Source organism: Ptiloglossa arizonensis, chromosome 14 (genome assembly GCF_051014685.1).
Source record: "Ptiloglossa arizonensis isolate GNS036 chromosome 14, iyPtiAriz1_principal, whole genome shotgun sequence".
NCBI classification, from domain to species: domain Eukaryota; kingdom Metazoa; phylum Arthropoda; class Insecta; order Hymenoptera; family Colletidae; genus Ptiloglossa; species Ptiloglossa arizonensis.
The window spans coordinates 6,662,412-6,689,477 of record NC_135061.1 but is presented as its reverse complement, the minus strand read 5'-3'; the positions used below and the strand labels follow the sequence as shown (position 1 = coordinate 6,689,477).

The following is a 27,066-nucleotide window of genomic DNA, read 5'->3' as shown; positions in this document are numbered from 1 at the left end:
AAAGGCGTGTACCGAGGCACGATTTGCAAACGACACGCGAGCGGCTCGGTTTCCGGTACGAGAGCTCTTTTCCTCCTTGGTTGCGATCTAGCCTCGACGCGTGAGAAGGAGGGAATAGGCGCGAACTCTTTCCACGAATCGAGCTCGTTCGGTTCCTTAACCTTTCGGACGTTTTCTTTAATGGAACGAGCCAACGGAGATGAACGGTAGAGTGAGTTTTCCAGAACGATTACGAACACATTTCCCTCGAGGAAACTTTCGTACCTGTTAATCTAGACTCGTAGATTCTATTGTTTTTTATAACGATTGCGAATACTCCAAAGAAAATTTCATACCTATTAATATCTACAGATTCTACAGATTTTTTTACCGATTGGAAATTGGAAGAGAAATTGAAAATTAATTATAGAACGATTGTAAAGTATCCGCCAATGTAGATTTTTAAATTCTATCGACAGATTCGAATTATAAGGATAATCTAATCTATTATTACAAGAGAGAGTTGCCTTAATTGGATTGTCGCCTACGTTACACCAGTGTTGTAATTTGAGATTCAGGAAAAAACTCGTCGTGTTCGATTGACAACACAGATTGCCTACGAGACATTCCAATCGATCACTTTCTACAACTCAATGCTAAAGATTTTCGAGAAAGTGAAATACGTGGTTCGCGTAAATTTAAAACCCACTCGATTTCTTCGACAAATACAACACGTTGAATTTTTCAAATTTTTCCCGTGGATAAGAACAAGAGGAGACCGTTCTTTCGTTTTCATTTATTTTCTTTTAGGCTAATAAGACATTTGTACAATTTGAAAATTAGAAAGAAATTTTTATTCTTTAATTTCGAGATCAATGGGAAATTGCACAGGCTTGAAAAAATGTGAGCGTATTCTTTGGAGCTTCCTTTGCAAAATAAGATAATTTCTAGAATGGGCGTTCTATAGGTGATACCATAACGAGCTGTTAAAGGCCGCCGTGGGGCTCGTTTCAGTAACCGATCCACACACTATGCTGCTACCAGCGTATCGTTCTCACGCTGTATTCTTTGAATGAAATCTACCAACAAAATCCGTAGATCTCGTAACCGTTTCAATGGTGTTAAAATATTAAATTTTTTAAATACCGCGCAACTGAAATATTTCTCTCTGTTCTATCACGACCCAGTCGGTTGCCTCGAGAACTACGTACAAATTGTAACCGGAGGAATTTCAAGGAGAGTTTAACGTTGCGTTTAGTATTGTTTCATTTCTTTTACGTTTGCATCTTTTCGTCATTTGTCTTGAGAAAATGTTCAAGGTAAAATAGATACTATTTTGATTCGATGCAAGAAACCAGTTTTTCTAGTTGCATCGATTATACGTTTTACAATGTTATGTAATATTTTATGAAAAATTGAATTACAGATTTACTTTCCTTCTTATTTTAATTCTTTAAAAATATTTCACTACAAGTAATCTGTACAAGGTCACGTTTAGGCTCATTTTCATGGGAAGAATCTCACCGATTCATCGTTAATACTTCGGTGATGTAACGATACAGAAATTTTTATTGTCTTTGGAAGATGAAATTCGATTCGATCCACGACGACAATCGTTCTCGTCTGCGGTCGCACTATGTAAATATAAATAGTGTCGAGAATGATACTATTATTCGTATCGACTGTAAAAATGGTCACTTAAAAATTGGTAGTACTATATTTGTTAATTACATTATGTCCGGATCTAGAATGTATTGATTTACTTTAGTGTCGGTGGAAAAAGAATATTATAGCTTCTAAACGTATATTGAATGTTCATTTAAATTAAATATATTATTACTCTTATATATACTGTAACTACACGACATTATCGAATATAAAAATCAACGAATAAGAAATAAAACGTTGTATGTCTTTGACACCTCGAGAAGAATTTCACAACACTCGTTAATACCTAACAGCTGCCTATTTCCTTTTATTAGCATAGTCAGTGAAACATTAGTAGAACATAGTAAATTATTAACACGTCTATAGATGCTCATAGTAACTGACACTGCAACCACCTTTGCCTTTTTATTATTTTTCGTAACATATGAAATTTAAGTAGGCTACTTTGAAGAATAAATGTTAGCATTTTTCATATACATTGTAAAGTAGTAATATACCTGACATAAAAGTTTCCAAAATATCGAGAAAGGATTGATACACCTAACACATTTCTAAAATGTCCAAAAAAAATTAACACACCTAACGTAAAACTGATACTTTAAGAGTACAAAATATCAACGAAGGATTAATGCACCTAACGATACGTTGACACATTTCTAAAATATCCAAAAAAAAATTGATACATCAAACGTAAAATGAGTATAAAATATCAACGAAAGATTAATACACCTAACGATACCTAAGAAAAACTACTTTCCGTTAAACTCTCGTGACCGAAACAGAACTTTCCATCGCGTTGAAAAATTGCACGTTGCATTCGGTTCTCTGGTGCGAGGGCAACACTGGCGGAGTACCGAATACGTGCAATGTTTTTTCCCGAACGAGCAGAAACCTAAATCGAATCGTGAGCGAGCATTTCGCTTTGGATACACCTTTTACGAGGAATTGCTGTACCAGGAAAGAGGTGAAGGTCCGAACGCGCAGAATTCTCGTTTTTCTCGTGGTCCTTTATCTCGGATCCGCTACGGGGTGAGCGTTGAAAAACCGAAATGAATCGCGTGGAAGCGTGAAGAAGATGGTCGTGTCGGGCAACGACCTCGTGGATTCCCGTGTTACGGTGGTTTTTTCGGCCCATGTTCGATACTTCCGCCGAGCCGAACGATCGGCTAAAACCACCGGGCTGTTGCGAGAGACTCCTCCTCGCTTGGATATTCGCGTGCGGCTAATTGGCTAACCCGATCCTCTTCTTTCTCTCTCGGTTGCCGGGAAACCTTCGTATTATTCGGTAAGAAACAACACCTTGATTGCGCCTGGGAAAGGGTTGTCAACCTTAAATGTCTCCGCGAACGAGTCAATCGTGATCTCCTTAATTAAAATCTCCGTTAGATCGTTAATCGGGTTCTTCTCGTGGAGGATTTTTTGTCCCCTTTATTTATTTCCCCTTATTTATTCGAATTTTAAGTTATTGCATCGGAGTGTCACACGCTGTCTACGAAAGAAATTTTTCTTCAACGAATGGAACGCGATCGTCTCTGTTAATATCGTCGAATCGTAAAATGGAACTGTCTTCCCCGGTCGCGTGAAATCGATAAACGTGTGAAATATAAACTTATAATGGATTAGGAAACTATATTATCAAATTAAACTATCAGTCTCGATACCTGCTGCAGTGGAAATAAAATATATTGCATACCTAGGTCCGGACATGCCTTATTAATCAGTTTCAAGAATAAGGGGTAAAATACAAGGTCTTGTTAACGAGTTATTTTATTGGATGTTCTCACGAAAGAATCTCTTTTTTCATTACAAAAGGTCGTAACAAAAGTATTTGACACGATACGAGCAATAACTGGTTGGCTAATCGATACAACAGGATGTAAGAACTGGTCGACGATATTTATATAATTAATTTATGCGAGCTGTGTTTACAACTTGATAACGTGGAAGATGATCGGTATAACTTCTATTAATTATTCAGCACCGATACTTCCTTATTTGCGAAAAGAGTTTCGAAGTTGCACCAATGGTGCAATTTCGTTGACTTCTTTTGTATTTCACGAGGGAAGGATTTACATAAGCAATATCTGGCCAGCTTAATTATAACGAATTACAAGTTTCATTAATTGCTTTGTTAGAAATACTCGACAATACAACTCTACGTATCCGCTATCTCCACGGTAATCCGCTGCTGAGCAACGGATTACAACATAGCAGCAAAGCTTCATACTCATAATCGGTCTCCTCCAATCTTCGACTCTAATCTCGAATTTCAGAATACACATACAATTCGCGTTCATTAGTAGTGCATAAAGGATTGTGATTCAGCAGAATGGCGTTACGCAAGCCAACCTTGGCGCAATATAAAGAATAAGTATTGACGATCGAAGTCTGAATCGAGACGATACTGGACACCGATTAAACGAGGGAAGACATTCGAAGCGGCAAATAACTTCCAACGACGAACGAGAAACTCGAAATTAAAATTTCTCCAAGTGAATTGGTGTCGCTGGAGTTAATAGAATTTGATTACTACGACGAACACCGATACGGAGGGAATCGATCGCCTTATTCGGAGTTTAATAACGATGTTTCCTTCCCATCTAATACACCGACAGCAATCGGATCCCTTTATTGCTCACAAATTGGCCCGATCGTACGACGAATCAGAAATATTACGAATCAAACGAGCCAGGAGTTGATTCGGTCCGAGGTAAGAAGAGAGGAAGAAGCCACGAGGAGTCAAGTTCACGACTCTCTCATCATTGTCTCTCCACTTCTCGTTGACGATAATATTAAACCAAAGATGATCATTGTCGTTTCATTCGCTCCGCGGGTCGCCAGGGATTCTTCGAATCAATTTGAAACTCGTAGTTTCGAATCTTTTCTCCTCGTACACTGTCGAATTCCTCCAATATCAACGATGTTACGTCGAATACCACCCGTAATTCGACCCTACTTGCACAAATATTTCGAATAAAAATTCTATTATTTTGTCGTACTTCATTTTTAAGAAAAATTGTATCGATGGTATAATTGAGCGATGCAAGAGTCTCTCTGGATCCGAGAAGACTCAAGCGTGGTACAATAAGAGTTAAAAGAAATTGGGTCACGATCGAAGCGAATTTTTTCTCCGGACCGATGTCACCGGGAAAGCGATACGCTACGAGACCAATTTTTAATCGATTTTACTTTTAGTCTAGGAGCAATTTAGAATTACGATATCAGCAGATTGGGACTGTAAACAAGTCCTGTAATCTACGACTTTATTTTTTGATCATTCTTGCAATTTTTATCGTAAAACACGACCGACCAATGAAGCAGGTTACGGGAATTCTTAACCTAGACCTAAATTTTTTATGGAATCTATTTGAAGCTGATAACGTAAGCTGAATCATATATTTTGTTCAAGTGGGTCTTATTTGAACAAATTTGAGAAACACTGTTCTCAACGACCACGGTGCTAAGTACACGCAAATTAATTGCACACGAGTACAAATGAAACGGCGGAATTCAGTCTTAATTCGCGAAGCTTGCCTAACAATTAACGCCGCATCGTTTCATAATCACGGAGTTTCAGAGACTTGGAGACAAAAGCGGAAATTAGACTCTTCTGGCATTTTCATACCAACTTGTGTGCACAATTTGTGCTCGTTATTTTAAATTGCACGCTCGCGGTGAAGAACACTGAACATTTTCAAAGGTACTCGGTAACCTCGATAGTGATTAAATCTATTCAAGTTGCAAAGTTTAATAAATTGTTCAGAGTTACGGATTCGCTTCAAGATTGCTTTTAAACGTGAAAATTTCTAAAGGTACCCGCACGTGATCGATATTGTTGCGCAATTTCGAATATTGGAAATTATACTGGACACGTGGGGATGGTATTGTGGGTTGACACAATGTATTGAAACGATCACAAAGTGTTTGATATCATTGAAGCCTTACGAATGTATCGAGATGTGTGTAGGCAGTATTGCGCGATGTACTATGAATGTATCGTATATGAGGAGAGAAATTGAAAATATCAGTGATCGAAACGTTTATGGAACATTTTTATAATAGATTCTGTTGGAACATTAGTAATGGAACTTGTATAATAAAAACTCTTGCGTCGAGAACAGAACTAAAAGTTGTAGTTCGAATAAAATTTAGAACAAATGAAAATAAAAGTTCTTGTGTAACGGGAACAGAGAAAAGAAATTCTTAATCACTTATACAGTTACTTATGTTTTATTTTTCATAACTTATAGATCTTTTTCTAATCAAAATTTTATGGTAACTTTTATGATAAAAATTCTAAATTACTTCAGCCGTGAAAAGAGTTTCTAACAAAATTTACCGCCGTAAAAGTACCACAAAAACAAAAGTACCCAAGTTCAAACGTAATTATTACGAAATGAAAATTAACCGTTTCTTTTTCAATAAAATATTTTCTCCATAATATTGTACAGTTTACGCGAACTACCGTTTCTCCATATTATCGATGAAATATTACTGTTTCGATAACATTAATTCTGTTCAAATACCTTAAGACTCTAATTACAGAACAACTTGCGATTCAGGTCACTCGAAGACTGCATTTGAACACCGATTCTCGCATACCGACAAATATCGCACTCGTTGCGATGCCTGACAAACCAGAACTATAATTATATTTTATCACGCAACATTAGACAGCGGAATGGATAAATTTATTTCGTATCAACAACGGTAATACCGATCGCAAACGCGGTAAATAATATCGTTTGACGATCGTGCGATTAAATGCACCGCAAAGTGAGCTCTTTCGGGGTGAATGCACTTGTGCGTCTAATTGATAGAGGGTCACCGAATGTACAATCGAACTGCGGGATTTTCTCGCGAACGATCGAACGAGAAAACGGTACAGTTCCCTCCTTTTCACGATGGATCCTGTAAAAAAACAGTTAGGATCTTGCGCAGATCATGTGGTTTCACGGTGTGTTTCGTTACTTCGATCGAGCAGTCCTCGGTTCGTCGATGAAATCGCTTTCGTGCGATTGTTGTGACGAGGCTCTATCGACGTGACGTTGGAAATAGCCTTCTGATCGTTCTTTAATAAACCGTGAACAAACGGACACGTAATAGTGCGTATTCACCGTTGAATGGATTTCTTCAGCACCGTGTACGACAAAAAGTTCCATCGAGCATTTTGTGATTTTCAACGTGCTGTCAGGACAGAGCAGGGAAACTTCGGTTCATTTACTCGGGAAATAAATCCTGCAAGACGTTTAATTCTATGCTTTGTTCACGGTTCGTGCACATTTCACGCTGTGGCGCTACGAGTATAAAAAGTGGTCTTCGAAGTTGCAAGAGGTAGTATTGAAAATATCCGAGGAGGGATTACGCGCGTAAGGGTATGTCGTAATTCGTAATGCAACGGAAAAGGAAGTCGTATCTTGTTTAAAAATAAATGAAAAACGTTCACACGTAACCGATAAGGTGGGGTTCGACAAACCCCAGGGAATTTTGTCCAAAATTTATTCGGTTTCTTGGTAAATTGATCAAAGTAATTCACAACGTTGGACTTTTTTTTAAATGCCTGTAAATATTCCAAATTTTTATGAAGATTCCATTTGATAATATTAGGGATGATTTTTGGGCAAAAATTACAACTGTACTCTTCAAAAAAAATTCGAAATCGAAAGACGATGATTTGAACAATCCTTAATTTCGTACGTACAACGTGTTTCAATTTGATAAAAATCCTCGACGTTTAATACAAATAGCGATTGATTTATCATCGAAGGAAACGAAGGTACACAAGGGAGAACAAATTCTTGCTTATACACGACTGCTTTTATATATTCGACGCGGAAGTGAAGTCTGTAACGAGATCCATTGAAACAAGTTTTATTCAAATTGGCGAGTGTCTTTCAGATTTTCAAAACGAATTACCTTGAAAAGGAAGCCTTCTACGAACAAATTTGACTTTACATTTTTTATTGTATTTTTAAACAAGAAAACACCCCATTCTCCGTTGTAACTGAAATTACGGCATATTGTATCTATTGTATAGATTTCAAGCTGAGAAATTTCTACTATTTTTCTTTCTCGTACTTCAATCGCTACGAAACAGTTACGGAATACCATTGAACGCTAAAACACGTCACGAAAGAAATATTTTACTTTCCTCTAAAAATAATTATACAGTTAGGCTTAAGAGCTCGAAAATAAAAGTTCACTGACACGGATATTTAACGTTACTTAACGAACATCGTTGCATCGAAGAGAACGTCGTCTCTTGATCCCGAAGGAGAATCCTTTTCGCCAAGCCGTGAAATGAATAGCTCCTCGTTGTTATTTTCAGTCCACGTACCAGTCAAAAATTCGTACGAACCGGAGGTTATTAAACTTGAAGCTGGCGGCTCGAATCGTGGTCCGCATTGCTAATAATAAATTACCGTACAACGTTCGCGGAATGGAAGACTGTTGCTCGATAAGAAGCGAACCTGATCGAACAATGCGTCCGTTCGATCGGAGACGAGAATAAAAGTGCGAATTGTTTGTAACCGATCGACGATAGGTACCGTTACGTCATTCACGCTTGGCAATGATGTCGACGGAGTTAAACTTCGTCACAGAATTTACAGTTAAGCGTAACAGGGACCTTTCGAATCGACCGATACGAATATCGACCGATAACTTCTCAGAACTGCACGAATTATTCATCGATGTGGAAGGAATTGAAACGTTTGGTTAAAAATTCTTCGAGAACGAATTGTTTACAGATTTCGATAGGCTTTAGTGTCGATACAATTAATAATTATCCGAAAAAGATCGCGTTTGGATTCATTTCGATCGTGGAAATTTGGTTAATTCATTTACGATACTCTCGTGGACGTACAATAATAAATATACGTGTTCCCTGTAAGTGACTTCTTGCGAACCGTGCACAGTACATGTCTTTGTAGAATCAAGAACTAGTTAGTACAGAGTGTTCACTGGAAGACTAATCGATATAAAATAAACATAGCTTTTACCAACACACGTTGCAATTACATGTTTTACAATTTTGTATTATTTTGTAATATTTGTATTATTCATTTACAAGTTATGGTTCTTTCAAATCCTTTAGTCTTCCACTGGCCATCTCCCTTTATATTTCTTTTCGACGACGAACGCAACTTGTCGTCCTTAAGCTCCGAACGAATCGGGATTGTAAACGAAACGTCCAGCACCGAGTTGCTTACCAAATCTAGTTTAAATAAACACGTATCTTCTCTGAAATTACAGCAACCGCGGCCATAGCGAGCACCGTGCAGATCGAGTGTGCGAGCGAATCAATAATCGTTCACATCTCGACGGAGGGCAACATTGATTTCCATGGTCTGGTGTATCCACGGGGTTTGTCGAAGAACAGCTCTTGCCTGCAGGAGTACAGGAGCCAGCCCACCCCTATAACTTACAACCTGCCCCTCAGGTCTTGTAACACCATGCCCACCGAGCTGGTAAGTGTCGAGGAAACAGAAAAATTCCAACCTTCTCGCGAATCGTGACAACGAGCAACTTGTAATCTCACGGGATCGTAGCTGTACACCTATCGGGCCACGATAATCACAGACAAATCGGCCACATTATAACTTATTACCCTGATCGATGAGACGAAATTACCACTTGGATTGCGTGTTCCATGGCGGAGCGCTGGTAGGCGTAGCTCAGTGTTCGCTTCGATATGGTTTATCCGAGCTATTAGCTTCTCACTTCGTTGCTCAATTTCTGGACGCACGTCAATGGCGATAATTGCGACAGCTTGTTGCGCGATCGGGGCTAGATCCCGACCGTTATCGAGTGTAACGACCGTCGATCATAGGCTAGACCCTCGATCGGATAGTTTCGACTTTAATGGAAATTGCCAAAGGGACTATTGCCACTTAACGCGTACAATTGCCACGAATTAGTTCCTTGGAATTTTCGAATCTCTCGACCCAATTGGTATCCTCCGATTCTACTCGACGACCAGTGTCGTTCGTCGAAGTTCTCCTTTGGACGTCATTGAAACCCGTACGGTTATCCATGCCTCTTTTTGTCTCGAATAGTAGTTTTAGAGTTAAAATACGAAAGGTCTTTAAAAGGATCTATTTTTAGAGGCACGAAGAGCGTAACGGATTCGTGTACGCGCTGCCGGCGTATCGGTTCGCGCGGAACAGGTTGTTTGGAAACATTAAACTCGTTTTTCGCGAAATTATCGTTTCAGAAACGGTGTGTAAAATATCTCGGAGCTAACCGATCACTTTGAAATTACATCGACAAATTATCGAATATATTTTAACTTTTTACACTACGGTTCGAACAAATATCGAGAACATCCTTAACTATGGAAGACCGATGTGGCGTTTAACGCGTTAACGCATCGCGTACGGCACTCCGCTCGCTCAACGCGCTTTCAGGGCACGCACATCTTTCACTTCTATGGAAACGCTTCGTCGAATGCGTGTATGCACTTTTTAAATTCGCGTTTGCGAAGTATTCTTAAACATTACCGTATAAAGTTAAATCGATCAATTGTTATTTATTTTCAAAACTGGAACAATGCTTCGGAGCATGAATGTTTCAGAAGTGAAGCATTCTTCACGGTGGGTTAAAAATGTCCCACCATGCATATTAGAGTAGTGGTACATTTCTTAACTCGCTGTGCCCCAAAGAATCAAAACGAGATATCTCGTAACCCGGCCACAAAGTTCGATTAGATACATACGAGATATCACGTTTCAACCCTTTGGAGCACAGTGGGTTGAAAAATACTCTGTGCATATTGGAGCGTTAAAAAGGTGGGACATCTTTGAACCCACTATGCCCCGACGAGTCAAAACGAGATATTTCGTAACCGCAAAGTTCGAGTTTGCCACGTACGAGACATCTCGTAACCAGTACGCAATCTGTCCAAGGACTATCGACTCTGGGCCACGTAGACATCGCGCGTTGCGTTCATCGAATTCTTATTTCTATCGCAAACTCTCGCAAACGACCGTGATCATCGCAAACTTGACCGATCGGTAAGCCTAGTGCTCGCGATATCGCGCGTTGCGTTCGCCAAATTCTTATCGCGACCGTGAACTTTCGCGAACGGCCGTGATCATCGCAAACTTGACCGATCGGTAAGCCTAGTGCTCGCGATATCGCGCGTTACGCAACATCGCCGGAAAAGAAGAAGATCGCGAGGAACGCGGTGCGGTATCGAGGTAAGAGGAAGCTCGATCGGTGATCACGATCGGTCATGCGACTCGACGTGTACACACGTACGGTACAACGGGCGAAAAAACTCGCGGAGGCGTGAATGCACGCGCGAGTACACGGGAACGGGAGACGAAGGGAGAAAGGGAGCAGCGAAACGGCTCGAGAAGACGAGACCGAGCCGGACGCCGGACGCCCGAGGAGAGGAGACGAACAGCGGGAAGAAATAGAAGGGAAGAAGGGAAGAAGGGAAATACGACGGTGGAGGAGGGCAGGTTCGTGTAACGAGGGAATCGTGTGTCGAGGCGAGAGATCGCTTCCTCGCCATACCATAACTGGACCGTTATGTGACCGGACTTACGGCCTTCTTCTTACGAGCGTTACGAGAGAGATATGTAGTATGCCAGCACCACCACCGGCAACAGCTAATGCTGCGCTACGCCTTATGTCAGCGATACGTACAACGGCCATGCAAACGCGTACTCGTGTCCTTAACGGACCGTTGGTTCCTTCCATTTGCCGATAACGAACTGCCGGATCACGATTCCGAGCCGAACGCCAGATACCGGACTCCGATGCATCCGCTTGCTCGCCTTTCGAAACTCCTTTTTTTTCCTCGTCCCGGCGACGAAACACGCTCTCATTGAACGATAGAAACGCGTTCGATCTTCACCACTCGTTTAAATATTACCGATCCACGATCAACGGATTCGACGTTAAGAACACGGGACACTTCGATGTGTTTCCCGGTTCTGGCTAGGAAATCTCGCGATTAGACGATACTCCGAGTGGAAATATGTATCCGGAGTTCAACACGGACCGGTAGCTTGTATCGTTTCGAGAGCGTCTTCTCTCGACTATTCGCGTCTCTTCTTTCGATCAACCGAACCGGACTGAGCAAACTTTGGCGAGTTTTCTAGCCGGAGTTGCGCAGGAAGATCGAATCTTTTTCGTTTAGACCTTCTAAGCGAAAATACACCTGGACTTTGACCGAGACTAGCACATTGTACCGTTTAGGAAGCTCTCTCGGTGAATCCATCGATGAGGTGTCTTTATCGACTCTAGGTGTCTCGAATTCTTATTTTTACACCGTGTCGGAGAGCAAACTTAACCTATTTATATTTCGAGCCAATAACGTACCAATAACAAATGCTCTCGAGCATTTCGTAAATCGATCGAGGATTCGGAGCAGCGCTGAATCTCTTTTCAATTTCGTATCGCGCCATTGTCCGGACACGGTAACGCCCACAAGCAAGAAACACGGAAGAGGCAATTACACGAACAACAGTATCTACCACTGTCCAGCTACGTTTCTCCGATACGTGCTCGCGACTCGTTGAATCCCTGAACGGACAGTAGTTCCGAGTCCAGTTCATCGAGTACAGTGACTGCCGATTTCCCTAGGTACTTTGGCATATTGACGAACCGTTCATCGAACATCGCAATTATAATCGTTCCATCGTATCTCTGACCGACTTGGAACGAGTCTCAACATCTGGCGGTTAGCCCTGACATCTAAGAACCCTGGGATCTCCGAGAAGCCAGTCACCGTTAGACGTTAGCAACGAATAGACGAAACAGCGACGGAACGAGGGACAGTTTTAACAGTTTTAACTGACCCAGAACTACGAAAGTTTCCTCGATGGAAAAGTCGAGAAGTACCAGAGAAGTTTTCGTTGTCGTTCGTCTCGACCCACCGTGTACTCGGTGAAGATTCTAATGGCGGACCGGTCTTCTATTCCGCAAACACGACCAGGAGAACCATACCAGAACACCTGTCCGGTTCTCCAAACACGTACACCCAATTGAAGAGGAAAAGATCAACTCCTCGGAGCTAATGGCGATACGTCTGCCGGCACGAGGGTCTGCATAATTTAAGGGTTGGAATGCCGTGGGGAACAATTTGTCCCGGAGAAACGACGCGGCACGACGAGCCGAGACAAGGTTGAAGAAGGTGAGCAGAGTCTTTGACCTCCGCGAATGGCTGATTCCTCGAGATCGTAGTGGGCGTTAGGGAAACTGTGGGCAGTTTGAACATCCTGGACGTTGCCGATCCTCTACCGCGTTTGCGTGAATCGTACATTAAACAGTCTTACAGCGTGCCGGTACTTTCGTCGGTCATCTCGCGCACCTTTTAAACCGCAATTTCGTCCCGAGCCCTCCCGTCTACCCGACCCTATTACGATTTACAATGCAGCCTGAATCACGTGACGTTAGACCTTAAAACATCTACGTTCCTTTTACCGATAAGATCGCAATCTCTACGAAGATAATATTATCACGGAAAAGACTTGGTAAACTTTCGAAAGTTATAATTACCTTAATTTCGATATTAACGTTTTAATCATTCTATTCGTCAGCTATAATTCTACAATAACGGAACACCCTTTTCCATTTACGAAACTGCCGGTAAATTTAAAATCTCGAAAAATTTGATCTCGAGAAAAAGATTGTATATTCGCTTCTTTTAAACGAAGACCGTTTTCATAGATAGTTTCTACGAAAATTTACGGCGATGCTTTGGATTCCTACGCGAATTCCTATAATTTTTACATATCGCTCCGATTCGAATATTCGTGAATAATTGCAAATACTTGAACCTCCAATGGTGAATTTTTTCAAACACGTAGCTCTGCTCGAGGTGAATACCCAACTAGCCGGCTAATATCTGAAATACCGATCGAAGCTGAACACTCGGCTTATTCCGAATACTCGAAGCGTCGACGGTAGCAGAACCATCCGCCATATTGAAATTCAATCCGATGCATCCCAACGGTTGATCCATTCCAGGTGTCCGGAGTGTTGGAAGCATGCAAAATATGAGAATATTTCAGCTTATCTCGACAACGTGACGACGTTCGCGTTTCGCGAAACTTGTTCTCGGTTCTTCGGTAGTACCAGCGGTTGCAGGGTAACGGGACTGCACATTAAAATGGCACTGGACGAAACGACCGCCTAATATGGCCGAGCCGGGCCAACGTTTTCGTTGCTTACGTAATCGTTTTCAAGTGGCGATTTCCTCGCGCGTTGCTCCCTGTACCCCGTTACGTAACGGAGATACTCATCGAGATGCACAAACAACTCGAACCATCGATACGGTGAACAGGTATCGCCGGATTCTCTTCTGATAATAACTGGACGCCACAGAACGATTTCGCGTTAATTTCAGATTAAACTGATAAAAGTAAATTAAATAAACCCTACGACGAGCAACGTAACAAACGTTCTGCGAGTATTAATACCAGAACGAATTCGAGGGCCGGAGACCCTTCTCGAATTTAATTTCAATTACACGAATTTTCGGTATAAAAAATATAGTATTCGCACGAAACTATACTATAAACTAAAGTATCTACACGAAACTTTACACATGTTCATCGAAGTAGTACCATCTTCGTAAAAATAAAACGACTAACGGAAAGAAAACTGAAAATAAAAAGTTAAGAACGCGACTCGTTTCGGGCTTAAAAAATTCATAACAGCTCCGTTTCTCATCGAACGACAATACTTATCGAGCAACGAATTATTTGTGCGACGAATCGCAGGACACGATGTATTACAGGTATCGTTTCAAACTTAGTCGCGTCTGAGGTAGAATTTGCTGGACAAGCATGTTAACACGAATTGGTGAAATTCCGTAGAAACGAACGGATAGGCTAATTTGCTTCGCTAATGTCGAACCGAAACATTCGAACAGAGTGACCAGAATCCTCTTCGAGGACGATGTTACCGCGAGCGTTTCGCAAACCGATTCACAGCGGACTAAAACCAACCGGTACGTTCGCATATGCATGCAAAATCGTTCGGTTGCTCGCTTGCGTTACTCATTAATGGCACCGTATCTCTATTCGCACTGGCCATTCTCCTTCATTTATATTTCCACTCGAAGCACGTACAACAACCAACAACTTCGAGGGCGAAGAGTGGAGCCAAATTGTTCTTTTGCTAATGGGGCCCTGCACCGTGAGAGAATTCGCTAACGAAAACCTGTCTTCGGTCTCGCGTTCGTTTCTTTTTTTCTTTTGCGGAAGATCTCTCCGCTCGGAGAGGAAACAACAGCATGGAAACGAAATTGAAGATAAGAATTTAAAAATGCGACTCGTTTCGAACTTAAAAGATTCATAGTTGTTGAGAAAAACAAGTCGGGTTTCGACGCGTAACTGGGTAATTTAAAATCGTCGACTCGGCCATTTTTAAAATATACAAGAGCCAAGTAATAAAGATCTTTCGATACTGTTTAATATAAAAGGAAGATTTCTCAGATAGTATCGAATAACGAATGTTCAATGGTTAAAAAACGATCGTGATGATTTAAATTGAATTAAATATATCGACTCGAAAACAATGTCAAATTGCATAAAAAAAATTACAATTTAATTCCACTGCGGTGCGTACTCGTGGCGTGTTCGAAAAACGTGAATGGTCGTGCAAATTTGCGAGAAAATGAATGGTAACCTCCCAGTCACATCGGTCCGGCGCGCTCGCGTAGGGAATTGCCGTATATCCCAAGGGCATACCGCTTTCCAGTCACATCGGTCCGTAACGTTATAATCTGGCGGCGTTTAAATCGCATGTGAGCGAAATTAACTATAGGTCGTAGTGCAAACTCGCTTCGTAAGACCCGGTCGCATCGATGATCGTCGGATCGATAAGCCACGATGGTCTCTAACCGAGGCACACTGAACACGGCTATCGGTGCACGTACCGAACTGTACTTCACGAAAGGCTGGATCGATCCATAGCGACGATCACTCCGTACCAACGAAAACTAGTTTCGGCGCGCGATTAAAAACAAAGTTTCCGAAAATGCGACGCGTGTTCGTTTTTGCAATATTTGCATTCTCGACCACCCACCCAATTCGACCGGTTCTCGCGAATGCCCTCGCGGATAAATCCCCTCGATAAAATCTCAAGGATAAGAAGCTGCGCCATCTTTGTCTCGGGTGTTTTTTTTTTATGGCTACGTAAAGGTCGTCCTCTCTTTTTCGGCGCAGTGGCCAACGCGAAAGGTCCTTACAAGTAAAGGATCGAGTGGGCCGATACGTCGTGGGCAGTGAGGCGAGCATTGCCCACGCTTGAATCATAAAAGTAAAAGTCCACAGTCAATTCCCTGCCGTGCAATTCCACGTATTTGCGTCTGTATCTATGCTATTTAGATATGCGCGTGTACGATCTTGCACGCATCTCGCGGATACAGGATGTTTCAACGAACCTGGGCCTTGTGAACACGAATATCTGAAATCTTTGATACATGGCACTCGAATACGTAGAATACTCAACAGTAGAATTATCTTCCCTAACATTTTTCAAACTAGTGTACCTCACGGTTTGTTATACAGCGATCGGTGTAAATATCGACAATACTTGCGCACAATTATTTTCCATATCAAAAAATAGACTGTAGAGTATCGACAATATTTGCACCAATTATTTTCTCTGAAAAAACACTCTTATTGAAACTTTTGCACACGATTACACAATTGTGTGATAATATCGTTCCAAATTACAACTAGGACAGTATTTTTCCTCGGTGCCTCTCAATTTATTCTCAGGTTCCGTTTCTTGCATTAATTTGCAAGATATCCGATTCAACAAACACATGGTTTTCATAAATTTTAATCTACGCCCTCCGTCGATTCGTATTTAGCATTTTGCTCGTGTGTATTCGCCGACGAGGAGCATCGCGAAATCTTCGGAACGAAAACAACGTAAGTCGGTCGGTTAACGTTTCGAAATCGATAACTTTCCCCGCGTATCCGAAACGGTGGACCAGTGTCGTGTTTCCCAAACTTTCGAAGACGTTACGTAAACACCGTACAGCTACGCGAAATTTCTTGCCGGACGTGTACCACCGTAATCGACTTTCGCGAAAACACTTTCTCGCGGGGTACACGATAACTGTGAAAATTGTACACGCGAACTTTGAGCGGGGCTGTAGTTCCTGAGATAACTCCATTGGTCGAGCGAGTTCGACGTATTAAACGGCGCATCAGCTGCAACGATACCGCCCTCGCAATCGCGCGAATAACCTCTTCTTTGTTTATCTTCTTTTGCATTCGATCCTACCCCCGTATCGACTATGAAAGAATACTTCGAGACAGTGGTGCTTCGAGTTCCTTTCAAACATTTAACGTGTAAAATTCTTATCTGGATTAAAACATTGAGCAAAAAATAAAAAATATACTCTCTCTATTGCCTACGAAAGGATACTTTTAAACAATGGTGCTTCCAGTTCGTTTCAGACGTGTAGCAAGTAAAATTCTTATCTAGATTAAAATATTGAGCAAAAATTAAAAAGTATACTCTCTGTATTGCTCCAGACTTCATTTTCATAATTTTTTACATTATAATGCGTTATTATATTGTCAAGTAAAATTAACACCCGGTTGTATTTATTTTATGAAACTTTTTTAACAAAAGTTTCGATAGAATTTCAGTTACGTAAATTTTAAAATATCTATTCCACCGGTGAGGTATAAATATTGCCAATCGGTGCTTCGAATTACGAAAGGCAAGTTCTCGATTTTTCTTCCTCTTGATTAAATAAAAAGACTCCAGTTGAATACGTGATTAATTTCACACCTTGTCACCTAACGAAATTGCAGAGAATGAAATTTCACCGAATACAACGTGCAATTACATGCTTCACGCTCTCAAACTGAAGCGACCAGCACGGTAACAAAACCGCATAAACAAAGCCAGACTATCAACGTACCACTTAACCGTGGTAAAACGAAAACTGGGACAAGAAGCGTCGTAGCTGCAATTTTACACGTAAATGTCAACCGTGCTTAAAATAACAAAACGTACAAGTAAATACCGTTTGTGTCGATTTAAAAACAGCATTGTGACATCAGACTTATACGATGTTAATTAAGAAATGATCAACCGAATAATCGAATCTTAACATCGCGGAAATTTACTGTTACAATTTCTTCTAACAATTGACAGAAACCGTACATGTCATGTCAATCTAAGCACAATTGACACTTGTATATAAAATTTTATCCACAACTGTATTAGATGTACAATTCGTATCGAAAACAAGTGGTTAGGGTAACCTGTATTATTATCTTGTAAATTGAATTTCTTATATAATACTTCATTTCAATTTACTATTTTATCGTTGGATATTATAAAATTTACGAGTGCAATATTTGAATAGATATTCCCGAACAAAATCTAACAGAAGAGATCTAGAAACGAAATTATTATTTCAAATTGATTGAAAGAAGAAAGAAAGAAACCATTGGAATAATTTAGAACATCGAAAAATTTCGAACTGGAATGAGAATATGTCTTCAATTTGAAAAGTTAGATAGCCGCAAAAGAGTATAACTTTTCGGTAAAAATATCGCGAGACAGTGTTTAAAAACGATTGAAAAAACGTTGAATAAAATGAGCCCAGCGTCGATCGTTGCCAGACCGTCCGATTAAAAATTCAACAGGTTTTCATTTCTGCTGGCGTAACCGAATACCAACCGCATTTTCAATCTTATGGTAAATATTTTCAATCCCCGGCAAAAGTCTCGACTCGGAGATCCTTCCTACCTACTCGAGGGGCAGTCCGTATCACCGCGTATTGTACAAAACCAGTTTCGCATTCTTCCACGTTCGTTTAACAAGAAGTAAATTAAATGTTTTTGAGCATCCGCTTGATAGATCGACCGCGAGTTAATCATCTCGCGTACCAATAAAACCGAGCCTTCTGTTGAATCTTATCGCGAAAAACGCTCGCGAAAGCTCGGTAGCACCGTGTTCGAAAAATCACGGGACAATGTGACGTCGCTGTGAAAACCGTGAACGGTTGAAAACGGGAACAACAAAATGTTGTAACGCCGGAGCGAGTAAATCGCAAAATGGGCAGCTGCCGCGGCGGTATCCAGTTCTAACTACCTCGCAGCTACGGTATATCCTTGACGATGGCCTTGCGAACACATCGTCACACCTGTGTGCAACTATACATCCCCGTGGAAAGGTACACTGCGTACAGTTAGCGGCATGTTACATTAAGCCGCCGGAAATTCGCATTCCGCGAGTCATTGGCTCCGCTTAACGCGAGATCTCGCGTATGATTTTTCAGCCGGCTAATCGACGCGCATAAATTGAAACAGGTTGGACGATGCGTTCGGCCGCGAATACGCGCTGCTTCTCGTTTTATCGGCAGCCGCTTTCTAACGAGAGAGGCCAAATAAAATATGCCTACGCGTATAACCATCGGGCAAAACTCTACGCGCTCGAGGATTAATCGCCGAGCAAAAAGAAACAACCGAATCGGGATAAATCAATATCGAGGAACGCACAATTCTTATTCGAATCTCGAGTTCACTCGTGCAAATGAAACTATTTTCCTTTCGAGGAAAAGAAACGATTTTCCATCGAGCAATGGAAACATTTTTCTACCCCGAGTAATCGAATCTATTACGTCCTCCGTGTAACTGAAACTATTTCCCCCCGGGTAACTGAATCTATTATACCTCTTCCGAGCAATTGAAACTATTTTCCTTTTGATAAACGAAACTATTTTCCATCGAGTAATGGAAACTTTTTTCTCCCGGGTAATTGAATCTATTTTATTTTCTCCGAGTAACTGAAACTATTTCCCCCCGGGTAATTGAATCTATTATATTTTCTCGGAGTAACTGAAACTATTTTCCCCGAGTAATTGAAACTATTTTCCCTTGAGTAACCGAGACTATTCTCCCTTAGCTAACAATTTATTCCGGAATTATTGAAATGGGTTTTCCAGTTATCGGAACGTTTGAAAATGGATCGATTTTATTTTAATTTTCGGCAATGGTGCACATTATTCTACAATTCGGTGCAGTTTCACGTATCGGTATAATTTGCTCTCGTACACGTTTTTAATCTCCCCGTTCTTGAACAACAATTTATCATTTTACTTTACCAGTTTCAATCCCGTTCCATTTATCATTGCGCTTAATGAACGTGACATAAATCGTGTCGTGGTCCCTTTTACATAAATAATAATCGAAAAAATTGACCAGTAAGAGCAATTGGAAAATTCTATTTATTTCCAAAATAAATCCTATTTCAAATTACATTATCAATATTGTTCTCAGAGTCCATATCACGTCGACGTTTTGTATTTATTATTGAGATCCTGGAACAACTTTGAACGGTTTAATATTTTTTCTAGATCGTCTTGTACATTGTATTTCATATATACATACTTTTAGTTTTACGAAACAAGGGATATTAACGAATTATCGAACACTTCCAAGATACAGTTTTCTCCAACGAGCAGTGCGAATTCGTTTTCACTGAATGAGAAAGCAACAACACTTCCCAGTCGTTCCACGGTAATCGTTACTCAACATCAAGATACTGGTTTTTCATTTTCCTGCCGACACGGCCATTCGCTGGAGAGTTTTTCCGCTACGCTATCTTTTGTCTCATCGCGTCGACTAATTTGCATTTAACGAACGATCGTTTTCTCGTCATTCGTGGAAACATCCCCCGTAGCGACGCGGAGCATCCCAGAAACTGATCGATGTTTACAAACACGATCGAGACGTACAGTTCGTTAAAATATCCGCGATCGTAATCAAGAGGACGATGGAATTCCAATTTGCAATTGAGCACGCATAAGTGCGTAATGGCAACATGGAAAGTCGGAGCATCGAAAAACATTTATCTTTTCTTACAACGGTTTCAACGACCCAAGCTGAACCAGTTATACTCGGAGAGTAGCCTGTGTATCCTAAACAGTTTGCCCCGATAGTTCGTCCAGACGGAAAATGGCCTCGTTATTTTTTCCCCGTGTAGAATTTCCCCATACGGTTTATACGCTTGGCAAGTGGCGTGTCCTTCTGTGACCACCATTAACCGAGCAAATGTTGCCCTTGCGCACTTGAATAACACGGCCGAAGCGGATAATATCTTCCTAGTAGCGAGGTGTAACCACCGGTTGCAAAGAGGGATACAACCATTGCTCTCCTCGAGGTCCAATTACATCGTAAAATCCGTAGCCCGCGGCTTGTAAATTGCACGCGAGTTTCACCCCAGCGGTCCCTTCTCGCTAAACGACAGACCTTTTTTCCCAGGGATTTATCGCCAGAAGGGATGCATTCCTCGGACGTCTCGAGAAAACTGTAATTCGCGTCGGGAGCACCGCCAGCATTGTCTATTAGACGACTTCCCGTTTTACGTACCCCTTTAATCGATCCAAATTTATCGCGCCGACCGTATTACCAACCGGAACGTACCTACACCGCCCCAACACTTGGACAAATTTCATTTCGAACGAGTAACGAACAAAAATCGAACATTTGATGCGAACAACGGTGAAAATTGCAAATTTGGTCATGAGCAACGATGAAAATTGCAAATTTGGTCGTGAGCAACGATGAAAATTGCTAATTTGGTCATGAACAACGATGAAAATTGCAAATTTGGTCATGAACAACGATGAAAATTGCAAATTTGGTCGCGAACAACGATTTACGAGTTTGTAAAATTTGAGAAAAATTCCCCTGCTCGGAACTCGCAACATCGAACAAAAATCGGATGGTCGATTTTCCATAAAAATGTCATCCGTACCTCGAGTGGTGGAAATGTGTGTCAACTGTACACGCTACGAAGATTTACACGACTCGTGGCGAAAAGTAAAAGCACGGTACAGGTTCGTGCGCAAGGGCTACATTTGCCATTCCGTGAATCCTGTAATCACTGGCGTGTGGAATTATCGTGAGAAAGAAAGGACTCTACGATGTCCAAGGTGGTCATCTCGTGATTATCCATACTTGCTGCCTACGTAAGGATTAATGGTCGACTTTCACCTCTTTCGTTTCCTCTGAAACAGCTCGCGATTTCTCTCTTCGTCCCCCTCGCGAGGAGAGCGATCTCTTTCTCTCTCTTTCGCTTGCTCGCGGTTCGAACTTGCCAGCCCCATTATCGCGAATCGGTAAGGCATCTGTCCGTAGCCCCGGATACTTGAAATCTCGCGTAAAACGAACTCGCTCGCGTTCGTAAAAAATGAACGCGATGTAACTTACGTAACGCGTTGTCGGTGCTTCTCGAAACGTAATCGTCGTGATCTCTCTTTCACGAGTCTCTCAAGGTCTCGATCCAGACACGGAAGAATCTACGCGAACGGTCTATCATCGACGAACAACCGCGATCCGAATCTCTGCGCGAAATCGATCGAATTTATCCATCGATCGATTCCATCGAGAGTGATCGTTTAATTTATTCGTTGAGACTTTCGTTTCCCCGGACTTGGACATCCAAGACTTCCTTGAAACTCGTAAGTTTCTATCTTCGCTGATCCCACAGATACATCGGAGTTAACCTATCGTCGAACTTTCATCTCGATCGGCATCCAAGGGGACTCTCGCCGTCTCTTTCCTTGTTCGAACGAACCACCGTGCAGCGACTTATAACCGATCCCACCGACACGTACAAGTACGAGTTTCTGACGTAAAATAACACTTTGGAAATTAGATGTTGCACGCAACACCGAGATCCGTTCCGAACAGAAACGAAGAAACCAGGTGTTAAATGGAAGGAGCACGGAACCGCTGCTCGAATAGATTTTCCCGAGGAATCGGTGGCTCCTTCCAATCACCCCAAGGTCACTCGTCTGGCAACACCGTGCAGTTAAGTGGCATAATGGCCGCCCGGTCGCTTCGACAAAAAGGAACACCGGGAATTTTAATGCTCGCCAGAGCTTCTCTGTCACGGCGTATTACCCCTCTAATAGAAAACACCGTTACGTCACCCGTTATATTTTCCCGACGCCTTGAACGCCTTGAACGCGTCTCACCTCCACCGTCTTATCGATTCATTATACAGCGAATAATCGACCGGATAAAAATGGCTCGTCGAGGAACGAACGACTTCCTGCCATTCGTCGTGGATTCAACTAACCGAGGAAACCTTAATGCCTCTCCAAGGATGATGGAACGAGATTCTGGCTTCCTTGGACTTTTGTCGCGCGGTAAATGTCTACGAGGAAGATTAAAAAATGATTACGCGACGACAAAGAATTCCAGATCAACGAATGAGAACCTCTGCAGCCGCTCGCAGCGACTGCAGGCCTTCTAGGGTCGAAGAAGAAGCTGCATACTTCTTGCCCACACAGTGGATCGGACCCCAGTGGTAGGACGTTCGGTCACAGCGCTTCGTCAAGTGGCCTATTGTTCGCAATTTCAGGTCCTTTGCAGTTCCACTGGCTACTATCCTTGTTAACCAGTCTACCGATGCTATTGTAACACGATACCGGGCGAAAAATGATCGATATTGAGATGCGTTTCGGGATACCGACGAAGCGCGAGGTATCGCTCGAGGAACACTATTGAAACTACAGCTTCGAGGATCGATGTTTGACTCTTACGGTACGGTAGATTCGAACTTGCCGACGTGGGTAAAAATTCGAGAAACGAGAGAAGACGCAGAACCAAATTTGGTCAGAAATAAGTATTTGAGAGTATTTCGAATATCGTTAGGTGTCAGAAAGGTGACTGAGAAGTTTCTATCGGAAGCGTGTACTACATAATAGGTTGCACGATAAGTTTCGTCGCTATTAAGCTCGTCGTTTTATTTTTCTAAAGATGGTACTACCGTTTGACAAACTTGTGTAAAGTTTAGTGTAGATTTGTCGACTCGTTCGTATATTTACAGTTGCTCAAAGTTGAAGGGTCGTAGTATTTTTTTACTATGGAAAAACGACGAAACTTATCGAAGAACCTGGCAGAAGGATCTATTTCCAGAATGGAAATTCGTACGAAGAACAAATTTAAGTTTACGACCATACAAAAATGAAAACAGCTACAAAAAGAAGATCCTGGATGATATTCACTTTACCATCTATTTGTATTTTTATTAAATGCAATTTATCGCGTTTAAATCCCTTTCGTTGAGAAGCGACCCGTAGCTAGGAGTTAGGTTTCTATTAGATCTAGGTTAGAAACTAACCCAGGCCAGGCTCTCGAAGGTGTCCACGACTTAAAAAAAAAAAAGATAAATGATCTTCGAGTTAGTAGGTCGAGTGCAGCGCGGCAAAGTCCCATCGAACGAACCTCTTTGAAAAGACGAAGGTGTTCGGTGAGCCCTGTTCGCACCTTCAGTTTCGAGTAATCGTAAAATCTCGACGAACGATCCTCGAGTTCGAAAGTATCCTCGAAAGTATACATTTTTTTCCGCTGTTCCAAACGAAACGAGATCAAGGCGTCCCTGAGAACCACTGACAAATACAGAGAAGAGTCGAGACTGTATTGGATCAAGGTACAGGTCCTCCAACCTCGTTGACCTCTGACTGAGGGCGAGCAGCCATATCTGCTGGCTAGTTTTTCAGGCTGAGGACGCTCGCAATGCTGGCAAGGATACGGCACAACTTCGCCCAGAGACCGGTCTCGTCGTCTCCTCTTTTGCTGAAGAGATTCACCGTCTCTGTTCCCCACACCGGAGACTCTGCTGTCTTTTCTCTTCGTTCGGACGAGACGCCAGCCTGATCCACTGGACAATGCTGGCGCCGTGGTATCGACGACCCCGAACAACCGGAGATCCTCGTACCAGGATTATCCGGCTAACCCTAAACTCTGACGATTTCTATCCTCGACCAATGATCCTTCGAGCTATCGTGCACTCGATTTCGTGTCAAATCGAAAATTAATAGGCGCTTCACGGACGATACCTCGCTGGTTATCGAACGAATGGCTTCTCTGTTCCGGATCGTATCGTTTCGAAGCCCCAGCCTGTGACCGGTGTTAACCATTTGCGTTCGAGAGACGACTCTCGATCTCCGTTTAATTCGATCTAATTTTTCTCGAGATCAAAATACGGTGTCTCGATAAAATGTTAGAACACGTAGAATACAAAGAGAGGGTAACATCGCGGACTAATTGTACGATTTATTTTTACTTTTGGTGCAAGATACTAGGTCGAGGTGTTCCGGTTACGCTCAACGAAAGAGCTTCTAGCGCAAAGGTTTAACCTTCCAATGCCGACAAGGACAGAATTCAACCGTCGTCGATCCAACGTCTCCGCTGGAAGGTTCAAAACACCGTGTACGAACACGATCGATAATTTTCGAGACACGAGTAATTAAAGCGATAGATACACCTCGAGATTGTATCTGCCGTAAATCAATCTCTGTCGGCGAAGACACCGCCGCGCAGGAACGTTTCTTCCTCGAAAATTAGCTTCACTTACGAACCCGCGGCAACATCGTGTAACGCGTCGAGGAATATCGCAACAATAAGAACAATATTTGTACCTAGGCGTAACACGTATCCTTCCCCGAGTCGTACCATTTCCCTTTTGTTCGAACGGGGTTTATCTACCGGCTCGAGACCAATTACGACGTAAGCAACCGGTACAGACCAGACTCGGTAGCTTCGAGCAACGAAACGTCCATTGAACGAGGACGAAAAGCCAGTTGATCTTCACCGATGACTGAATACGAAGTGAAAGGACGAGACTCCGCGGTGATGGCGATTAATAAACGCCGGGACGATCTAGGATTACGCGCGAATGATCTCTGCCCGGATCGTTGAACTCTGGTTCTCTATGATCGCGAATCGATGCATAAAGGAATATCCACTCCCGCTTATCGGCCATCGGAGACTCGATCGCGTACGTGGAAGTAATCGCGGTAATCGAGTCCCTCCGGGTCTGTAACGTGCTCGTGCTCGATCTAAACATCTTTCGAGATTTCGGTATGTTTGTGCAATCTGTGCCGACTAAGAATTTCAAGGTACGAAGGATCACCTTCCCAATGGAAGGAATTAATTGAATTAAACGATGGTCGGAGTGCTCCGAAAGCTGAGTCCACTGTTGCCTGGTTAATGAGTATCCAAGTGAATGGCAAAACGATCGAATCGAGTGTAAATACTAACTTGAATGGAATCGAATCGAATATACCAACCAAATTGAATCGAGTGTGCCAACTAACTCGAATCGAATCGTATATACCGATTCATGAATCGACCACTGGTCATCGACGACGTCACTCGGTTCTCCTCGTCCAAATTAAGGGAGGCAACGAGCAAATGACGAATCACAATGGACCCAAGATACCTCCAAAATCACAGATCCTTCGCGATTGGTTTCTAGAAGGGGATGTCACAACCCTGACAGGGTGCCCAAAATGTGCAGACCTGGTCTTAAAATTCCCAACATCTGGAAAATTCCACAGTGATGCAGCAGTGGGACCCCATGTACCCAATCGTGTCAAGAGCAGGTCGTTAAACTAAAGATCAAACGTTTTATGGCAACGCAATAACAAGTGCCTATCGTGTACTTCGGCTGGACCCACTTTGTAATCGCTCGAGCTTCTCTGGCAGGCCCAAAGCACACGAGTACACTATAAAACAACCGATGTAAGCCTGTACAGGGTCTGTAGTTTATTCTGGCAAAGCTCTTTGCCCTGCCTACACCCACTAGGTACTGGGAAGGATCAATAGCAAGTATCGTGTGCTTCGGGCTGAACAAAATGACATTTTTTAACCACCGGTGACAGGCCCGCTTTGTAGTCGTTGGAGCTTCTCTGGCAGGCTCAAAGCACACGAGTGCACCATAAGACAATCGATGCGAGCCTGTACAGGGTCCATGGTTCATTCTGACAAAGCTCGTTGGCCTGCCTACACCCGCTAGGAAGTGGGAAGAATTAATTGCGAGTAACGTAACACCGAATCACCCGCTCGTAAGTAAGGATAATGATAGATCCTTTCCGGCGTAACCGTTGGACCCTATAAACTCATCCTGTTGTAAAATGAAGTATCAGCGGATCGCGTTTAATCAGAGAACCGGATCTTCGGGAAACGAGCGGATCGGGTTCGCCGCTCTTATCCTGGCTGCCTATAAATCCTTCGCGAGGATCACGGACTCGGTGGATCGCCGACAGTCCTATGATTATAAGCTTCCCCTGGAAGCCAACAAAGGACAGGCGAACGACACGTTGATTAAGTTATACCTTAGCGACGACCGTCCTGGTCAGGATTTATGTTCGATTCTGTCCGAGGAGGACTCGTGAATCCGGACGAGAGTCTCCCTCATTGGATTATTCAGCGCTGGACGTCCGCAGGAAGTCGACGAGAGTTACTTTCTAGGAACAATCGCGCGAACGATCGTCCGATGGTGTTTAGAATATTACCGCGTTAACGGGAGAACTCGAGAAACGTGGAAACGTACGGAGAACGTGGCGAGTTTGGCTACCAGGATATCCTTCAATCCAGAGTTAGGTGTAAACGTACGCCTAAACGT

At 42.4% G+C, this 27,066-nt stretch overlaps 1 protein-coding gene across 1 annotated transcript in view; it reads left to right on the top strand.

The window, feature by feature from the left end:
* Positions 1-27,066, top strand: part of Pio (zona pellucida domain-containing protein piopio) — a 106,828-nt gene that overhangs the window by 52,786 nt on the left and 26,976 nt on the right. Inside the window, exon 4 of the mRNA XM_076326543.1 lies at positions 8,902-9,116. Coding sequence (XP_076182658.1) covers positions 8,902-9,116 — 215 coding nt within the window. The remainder of the gene's footprint in view (positions 1-8,901; positions 9,117-27,066) is intronic.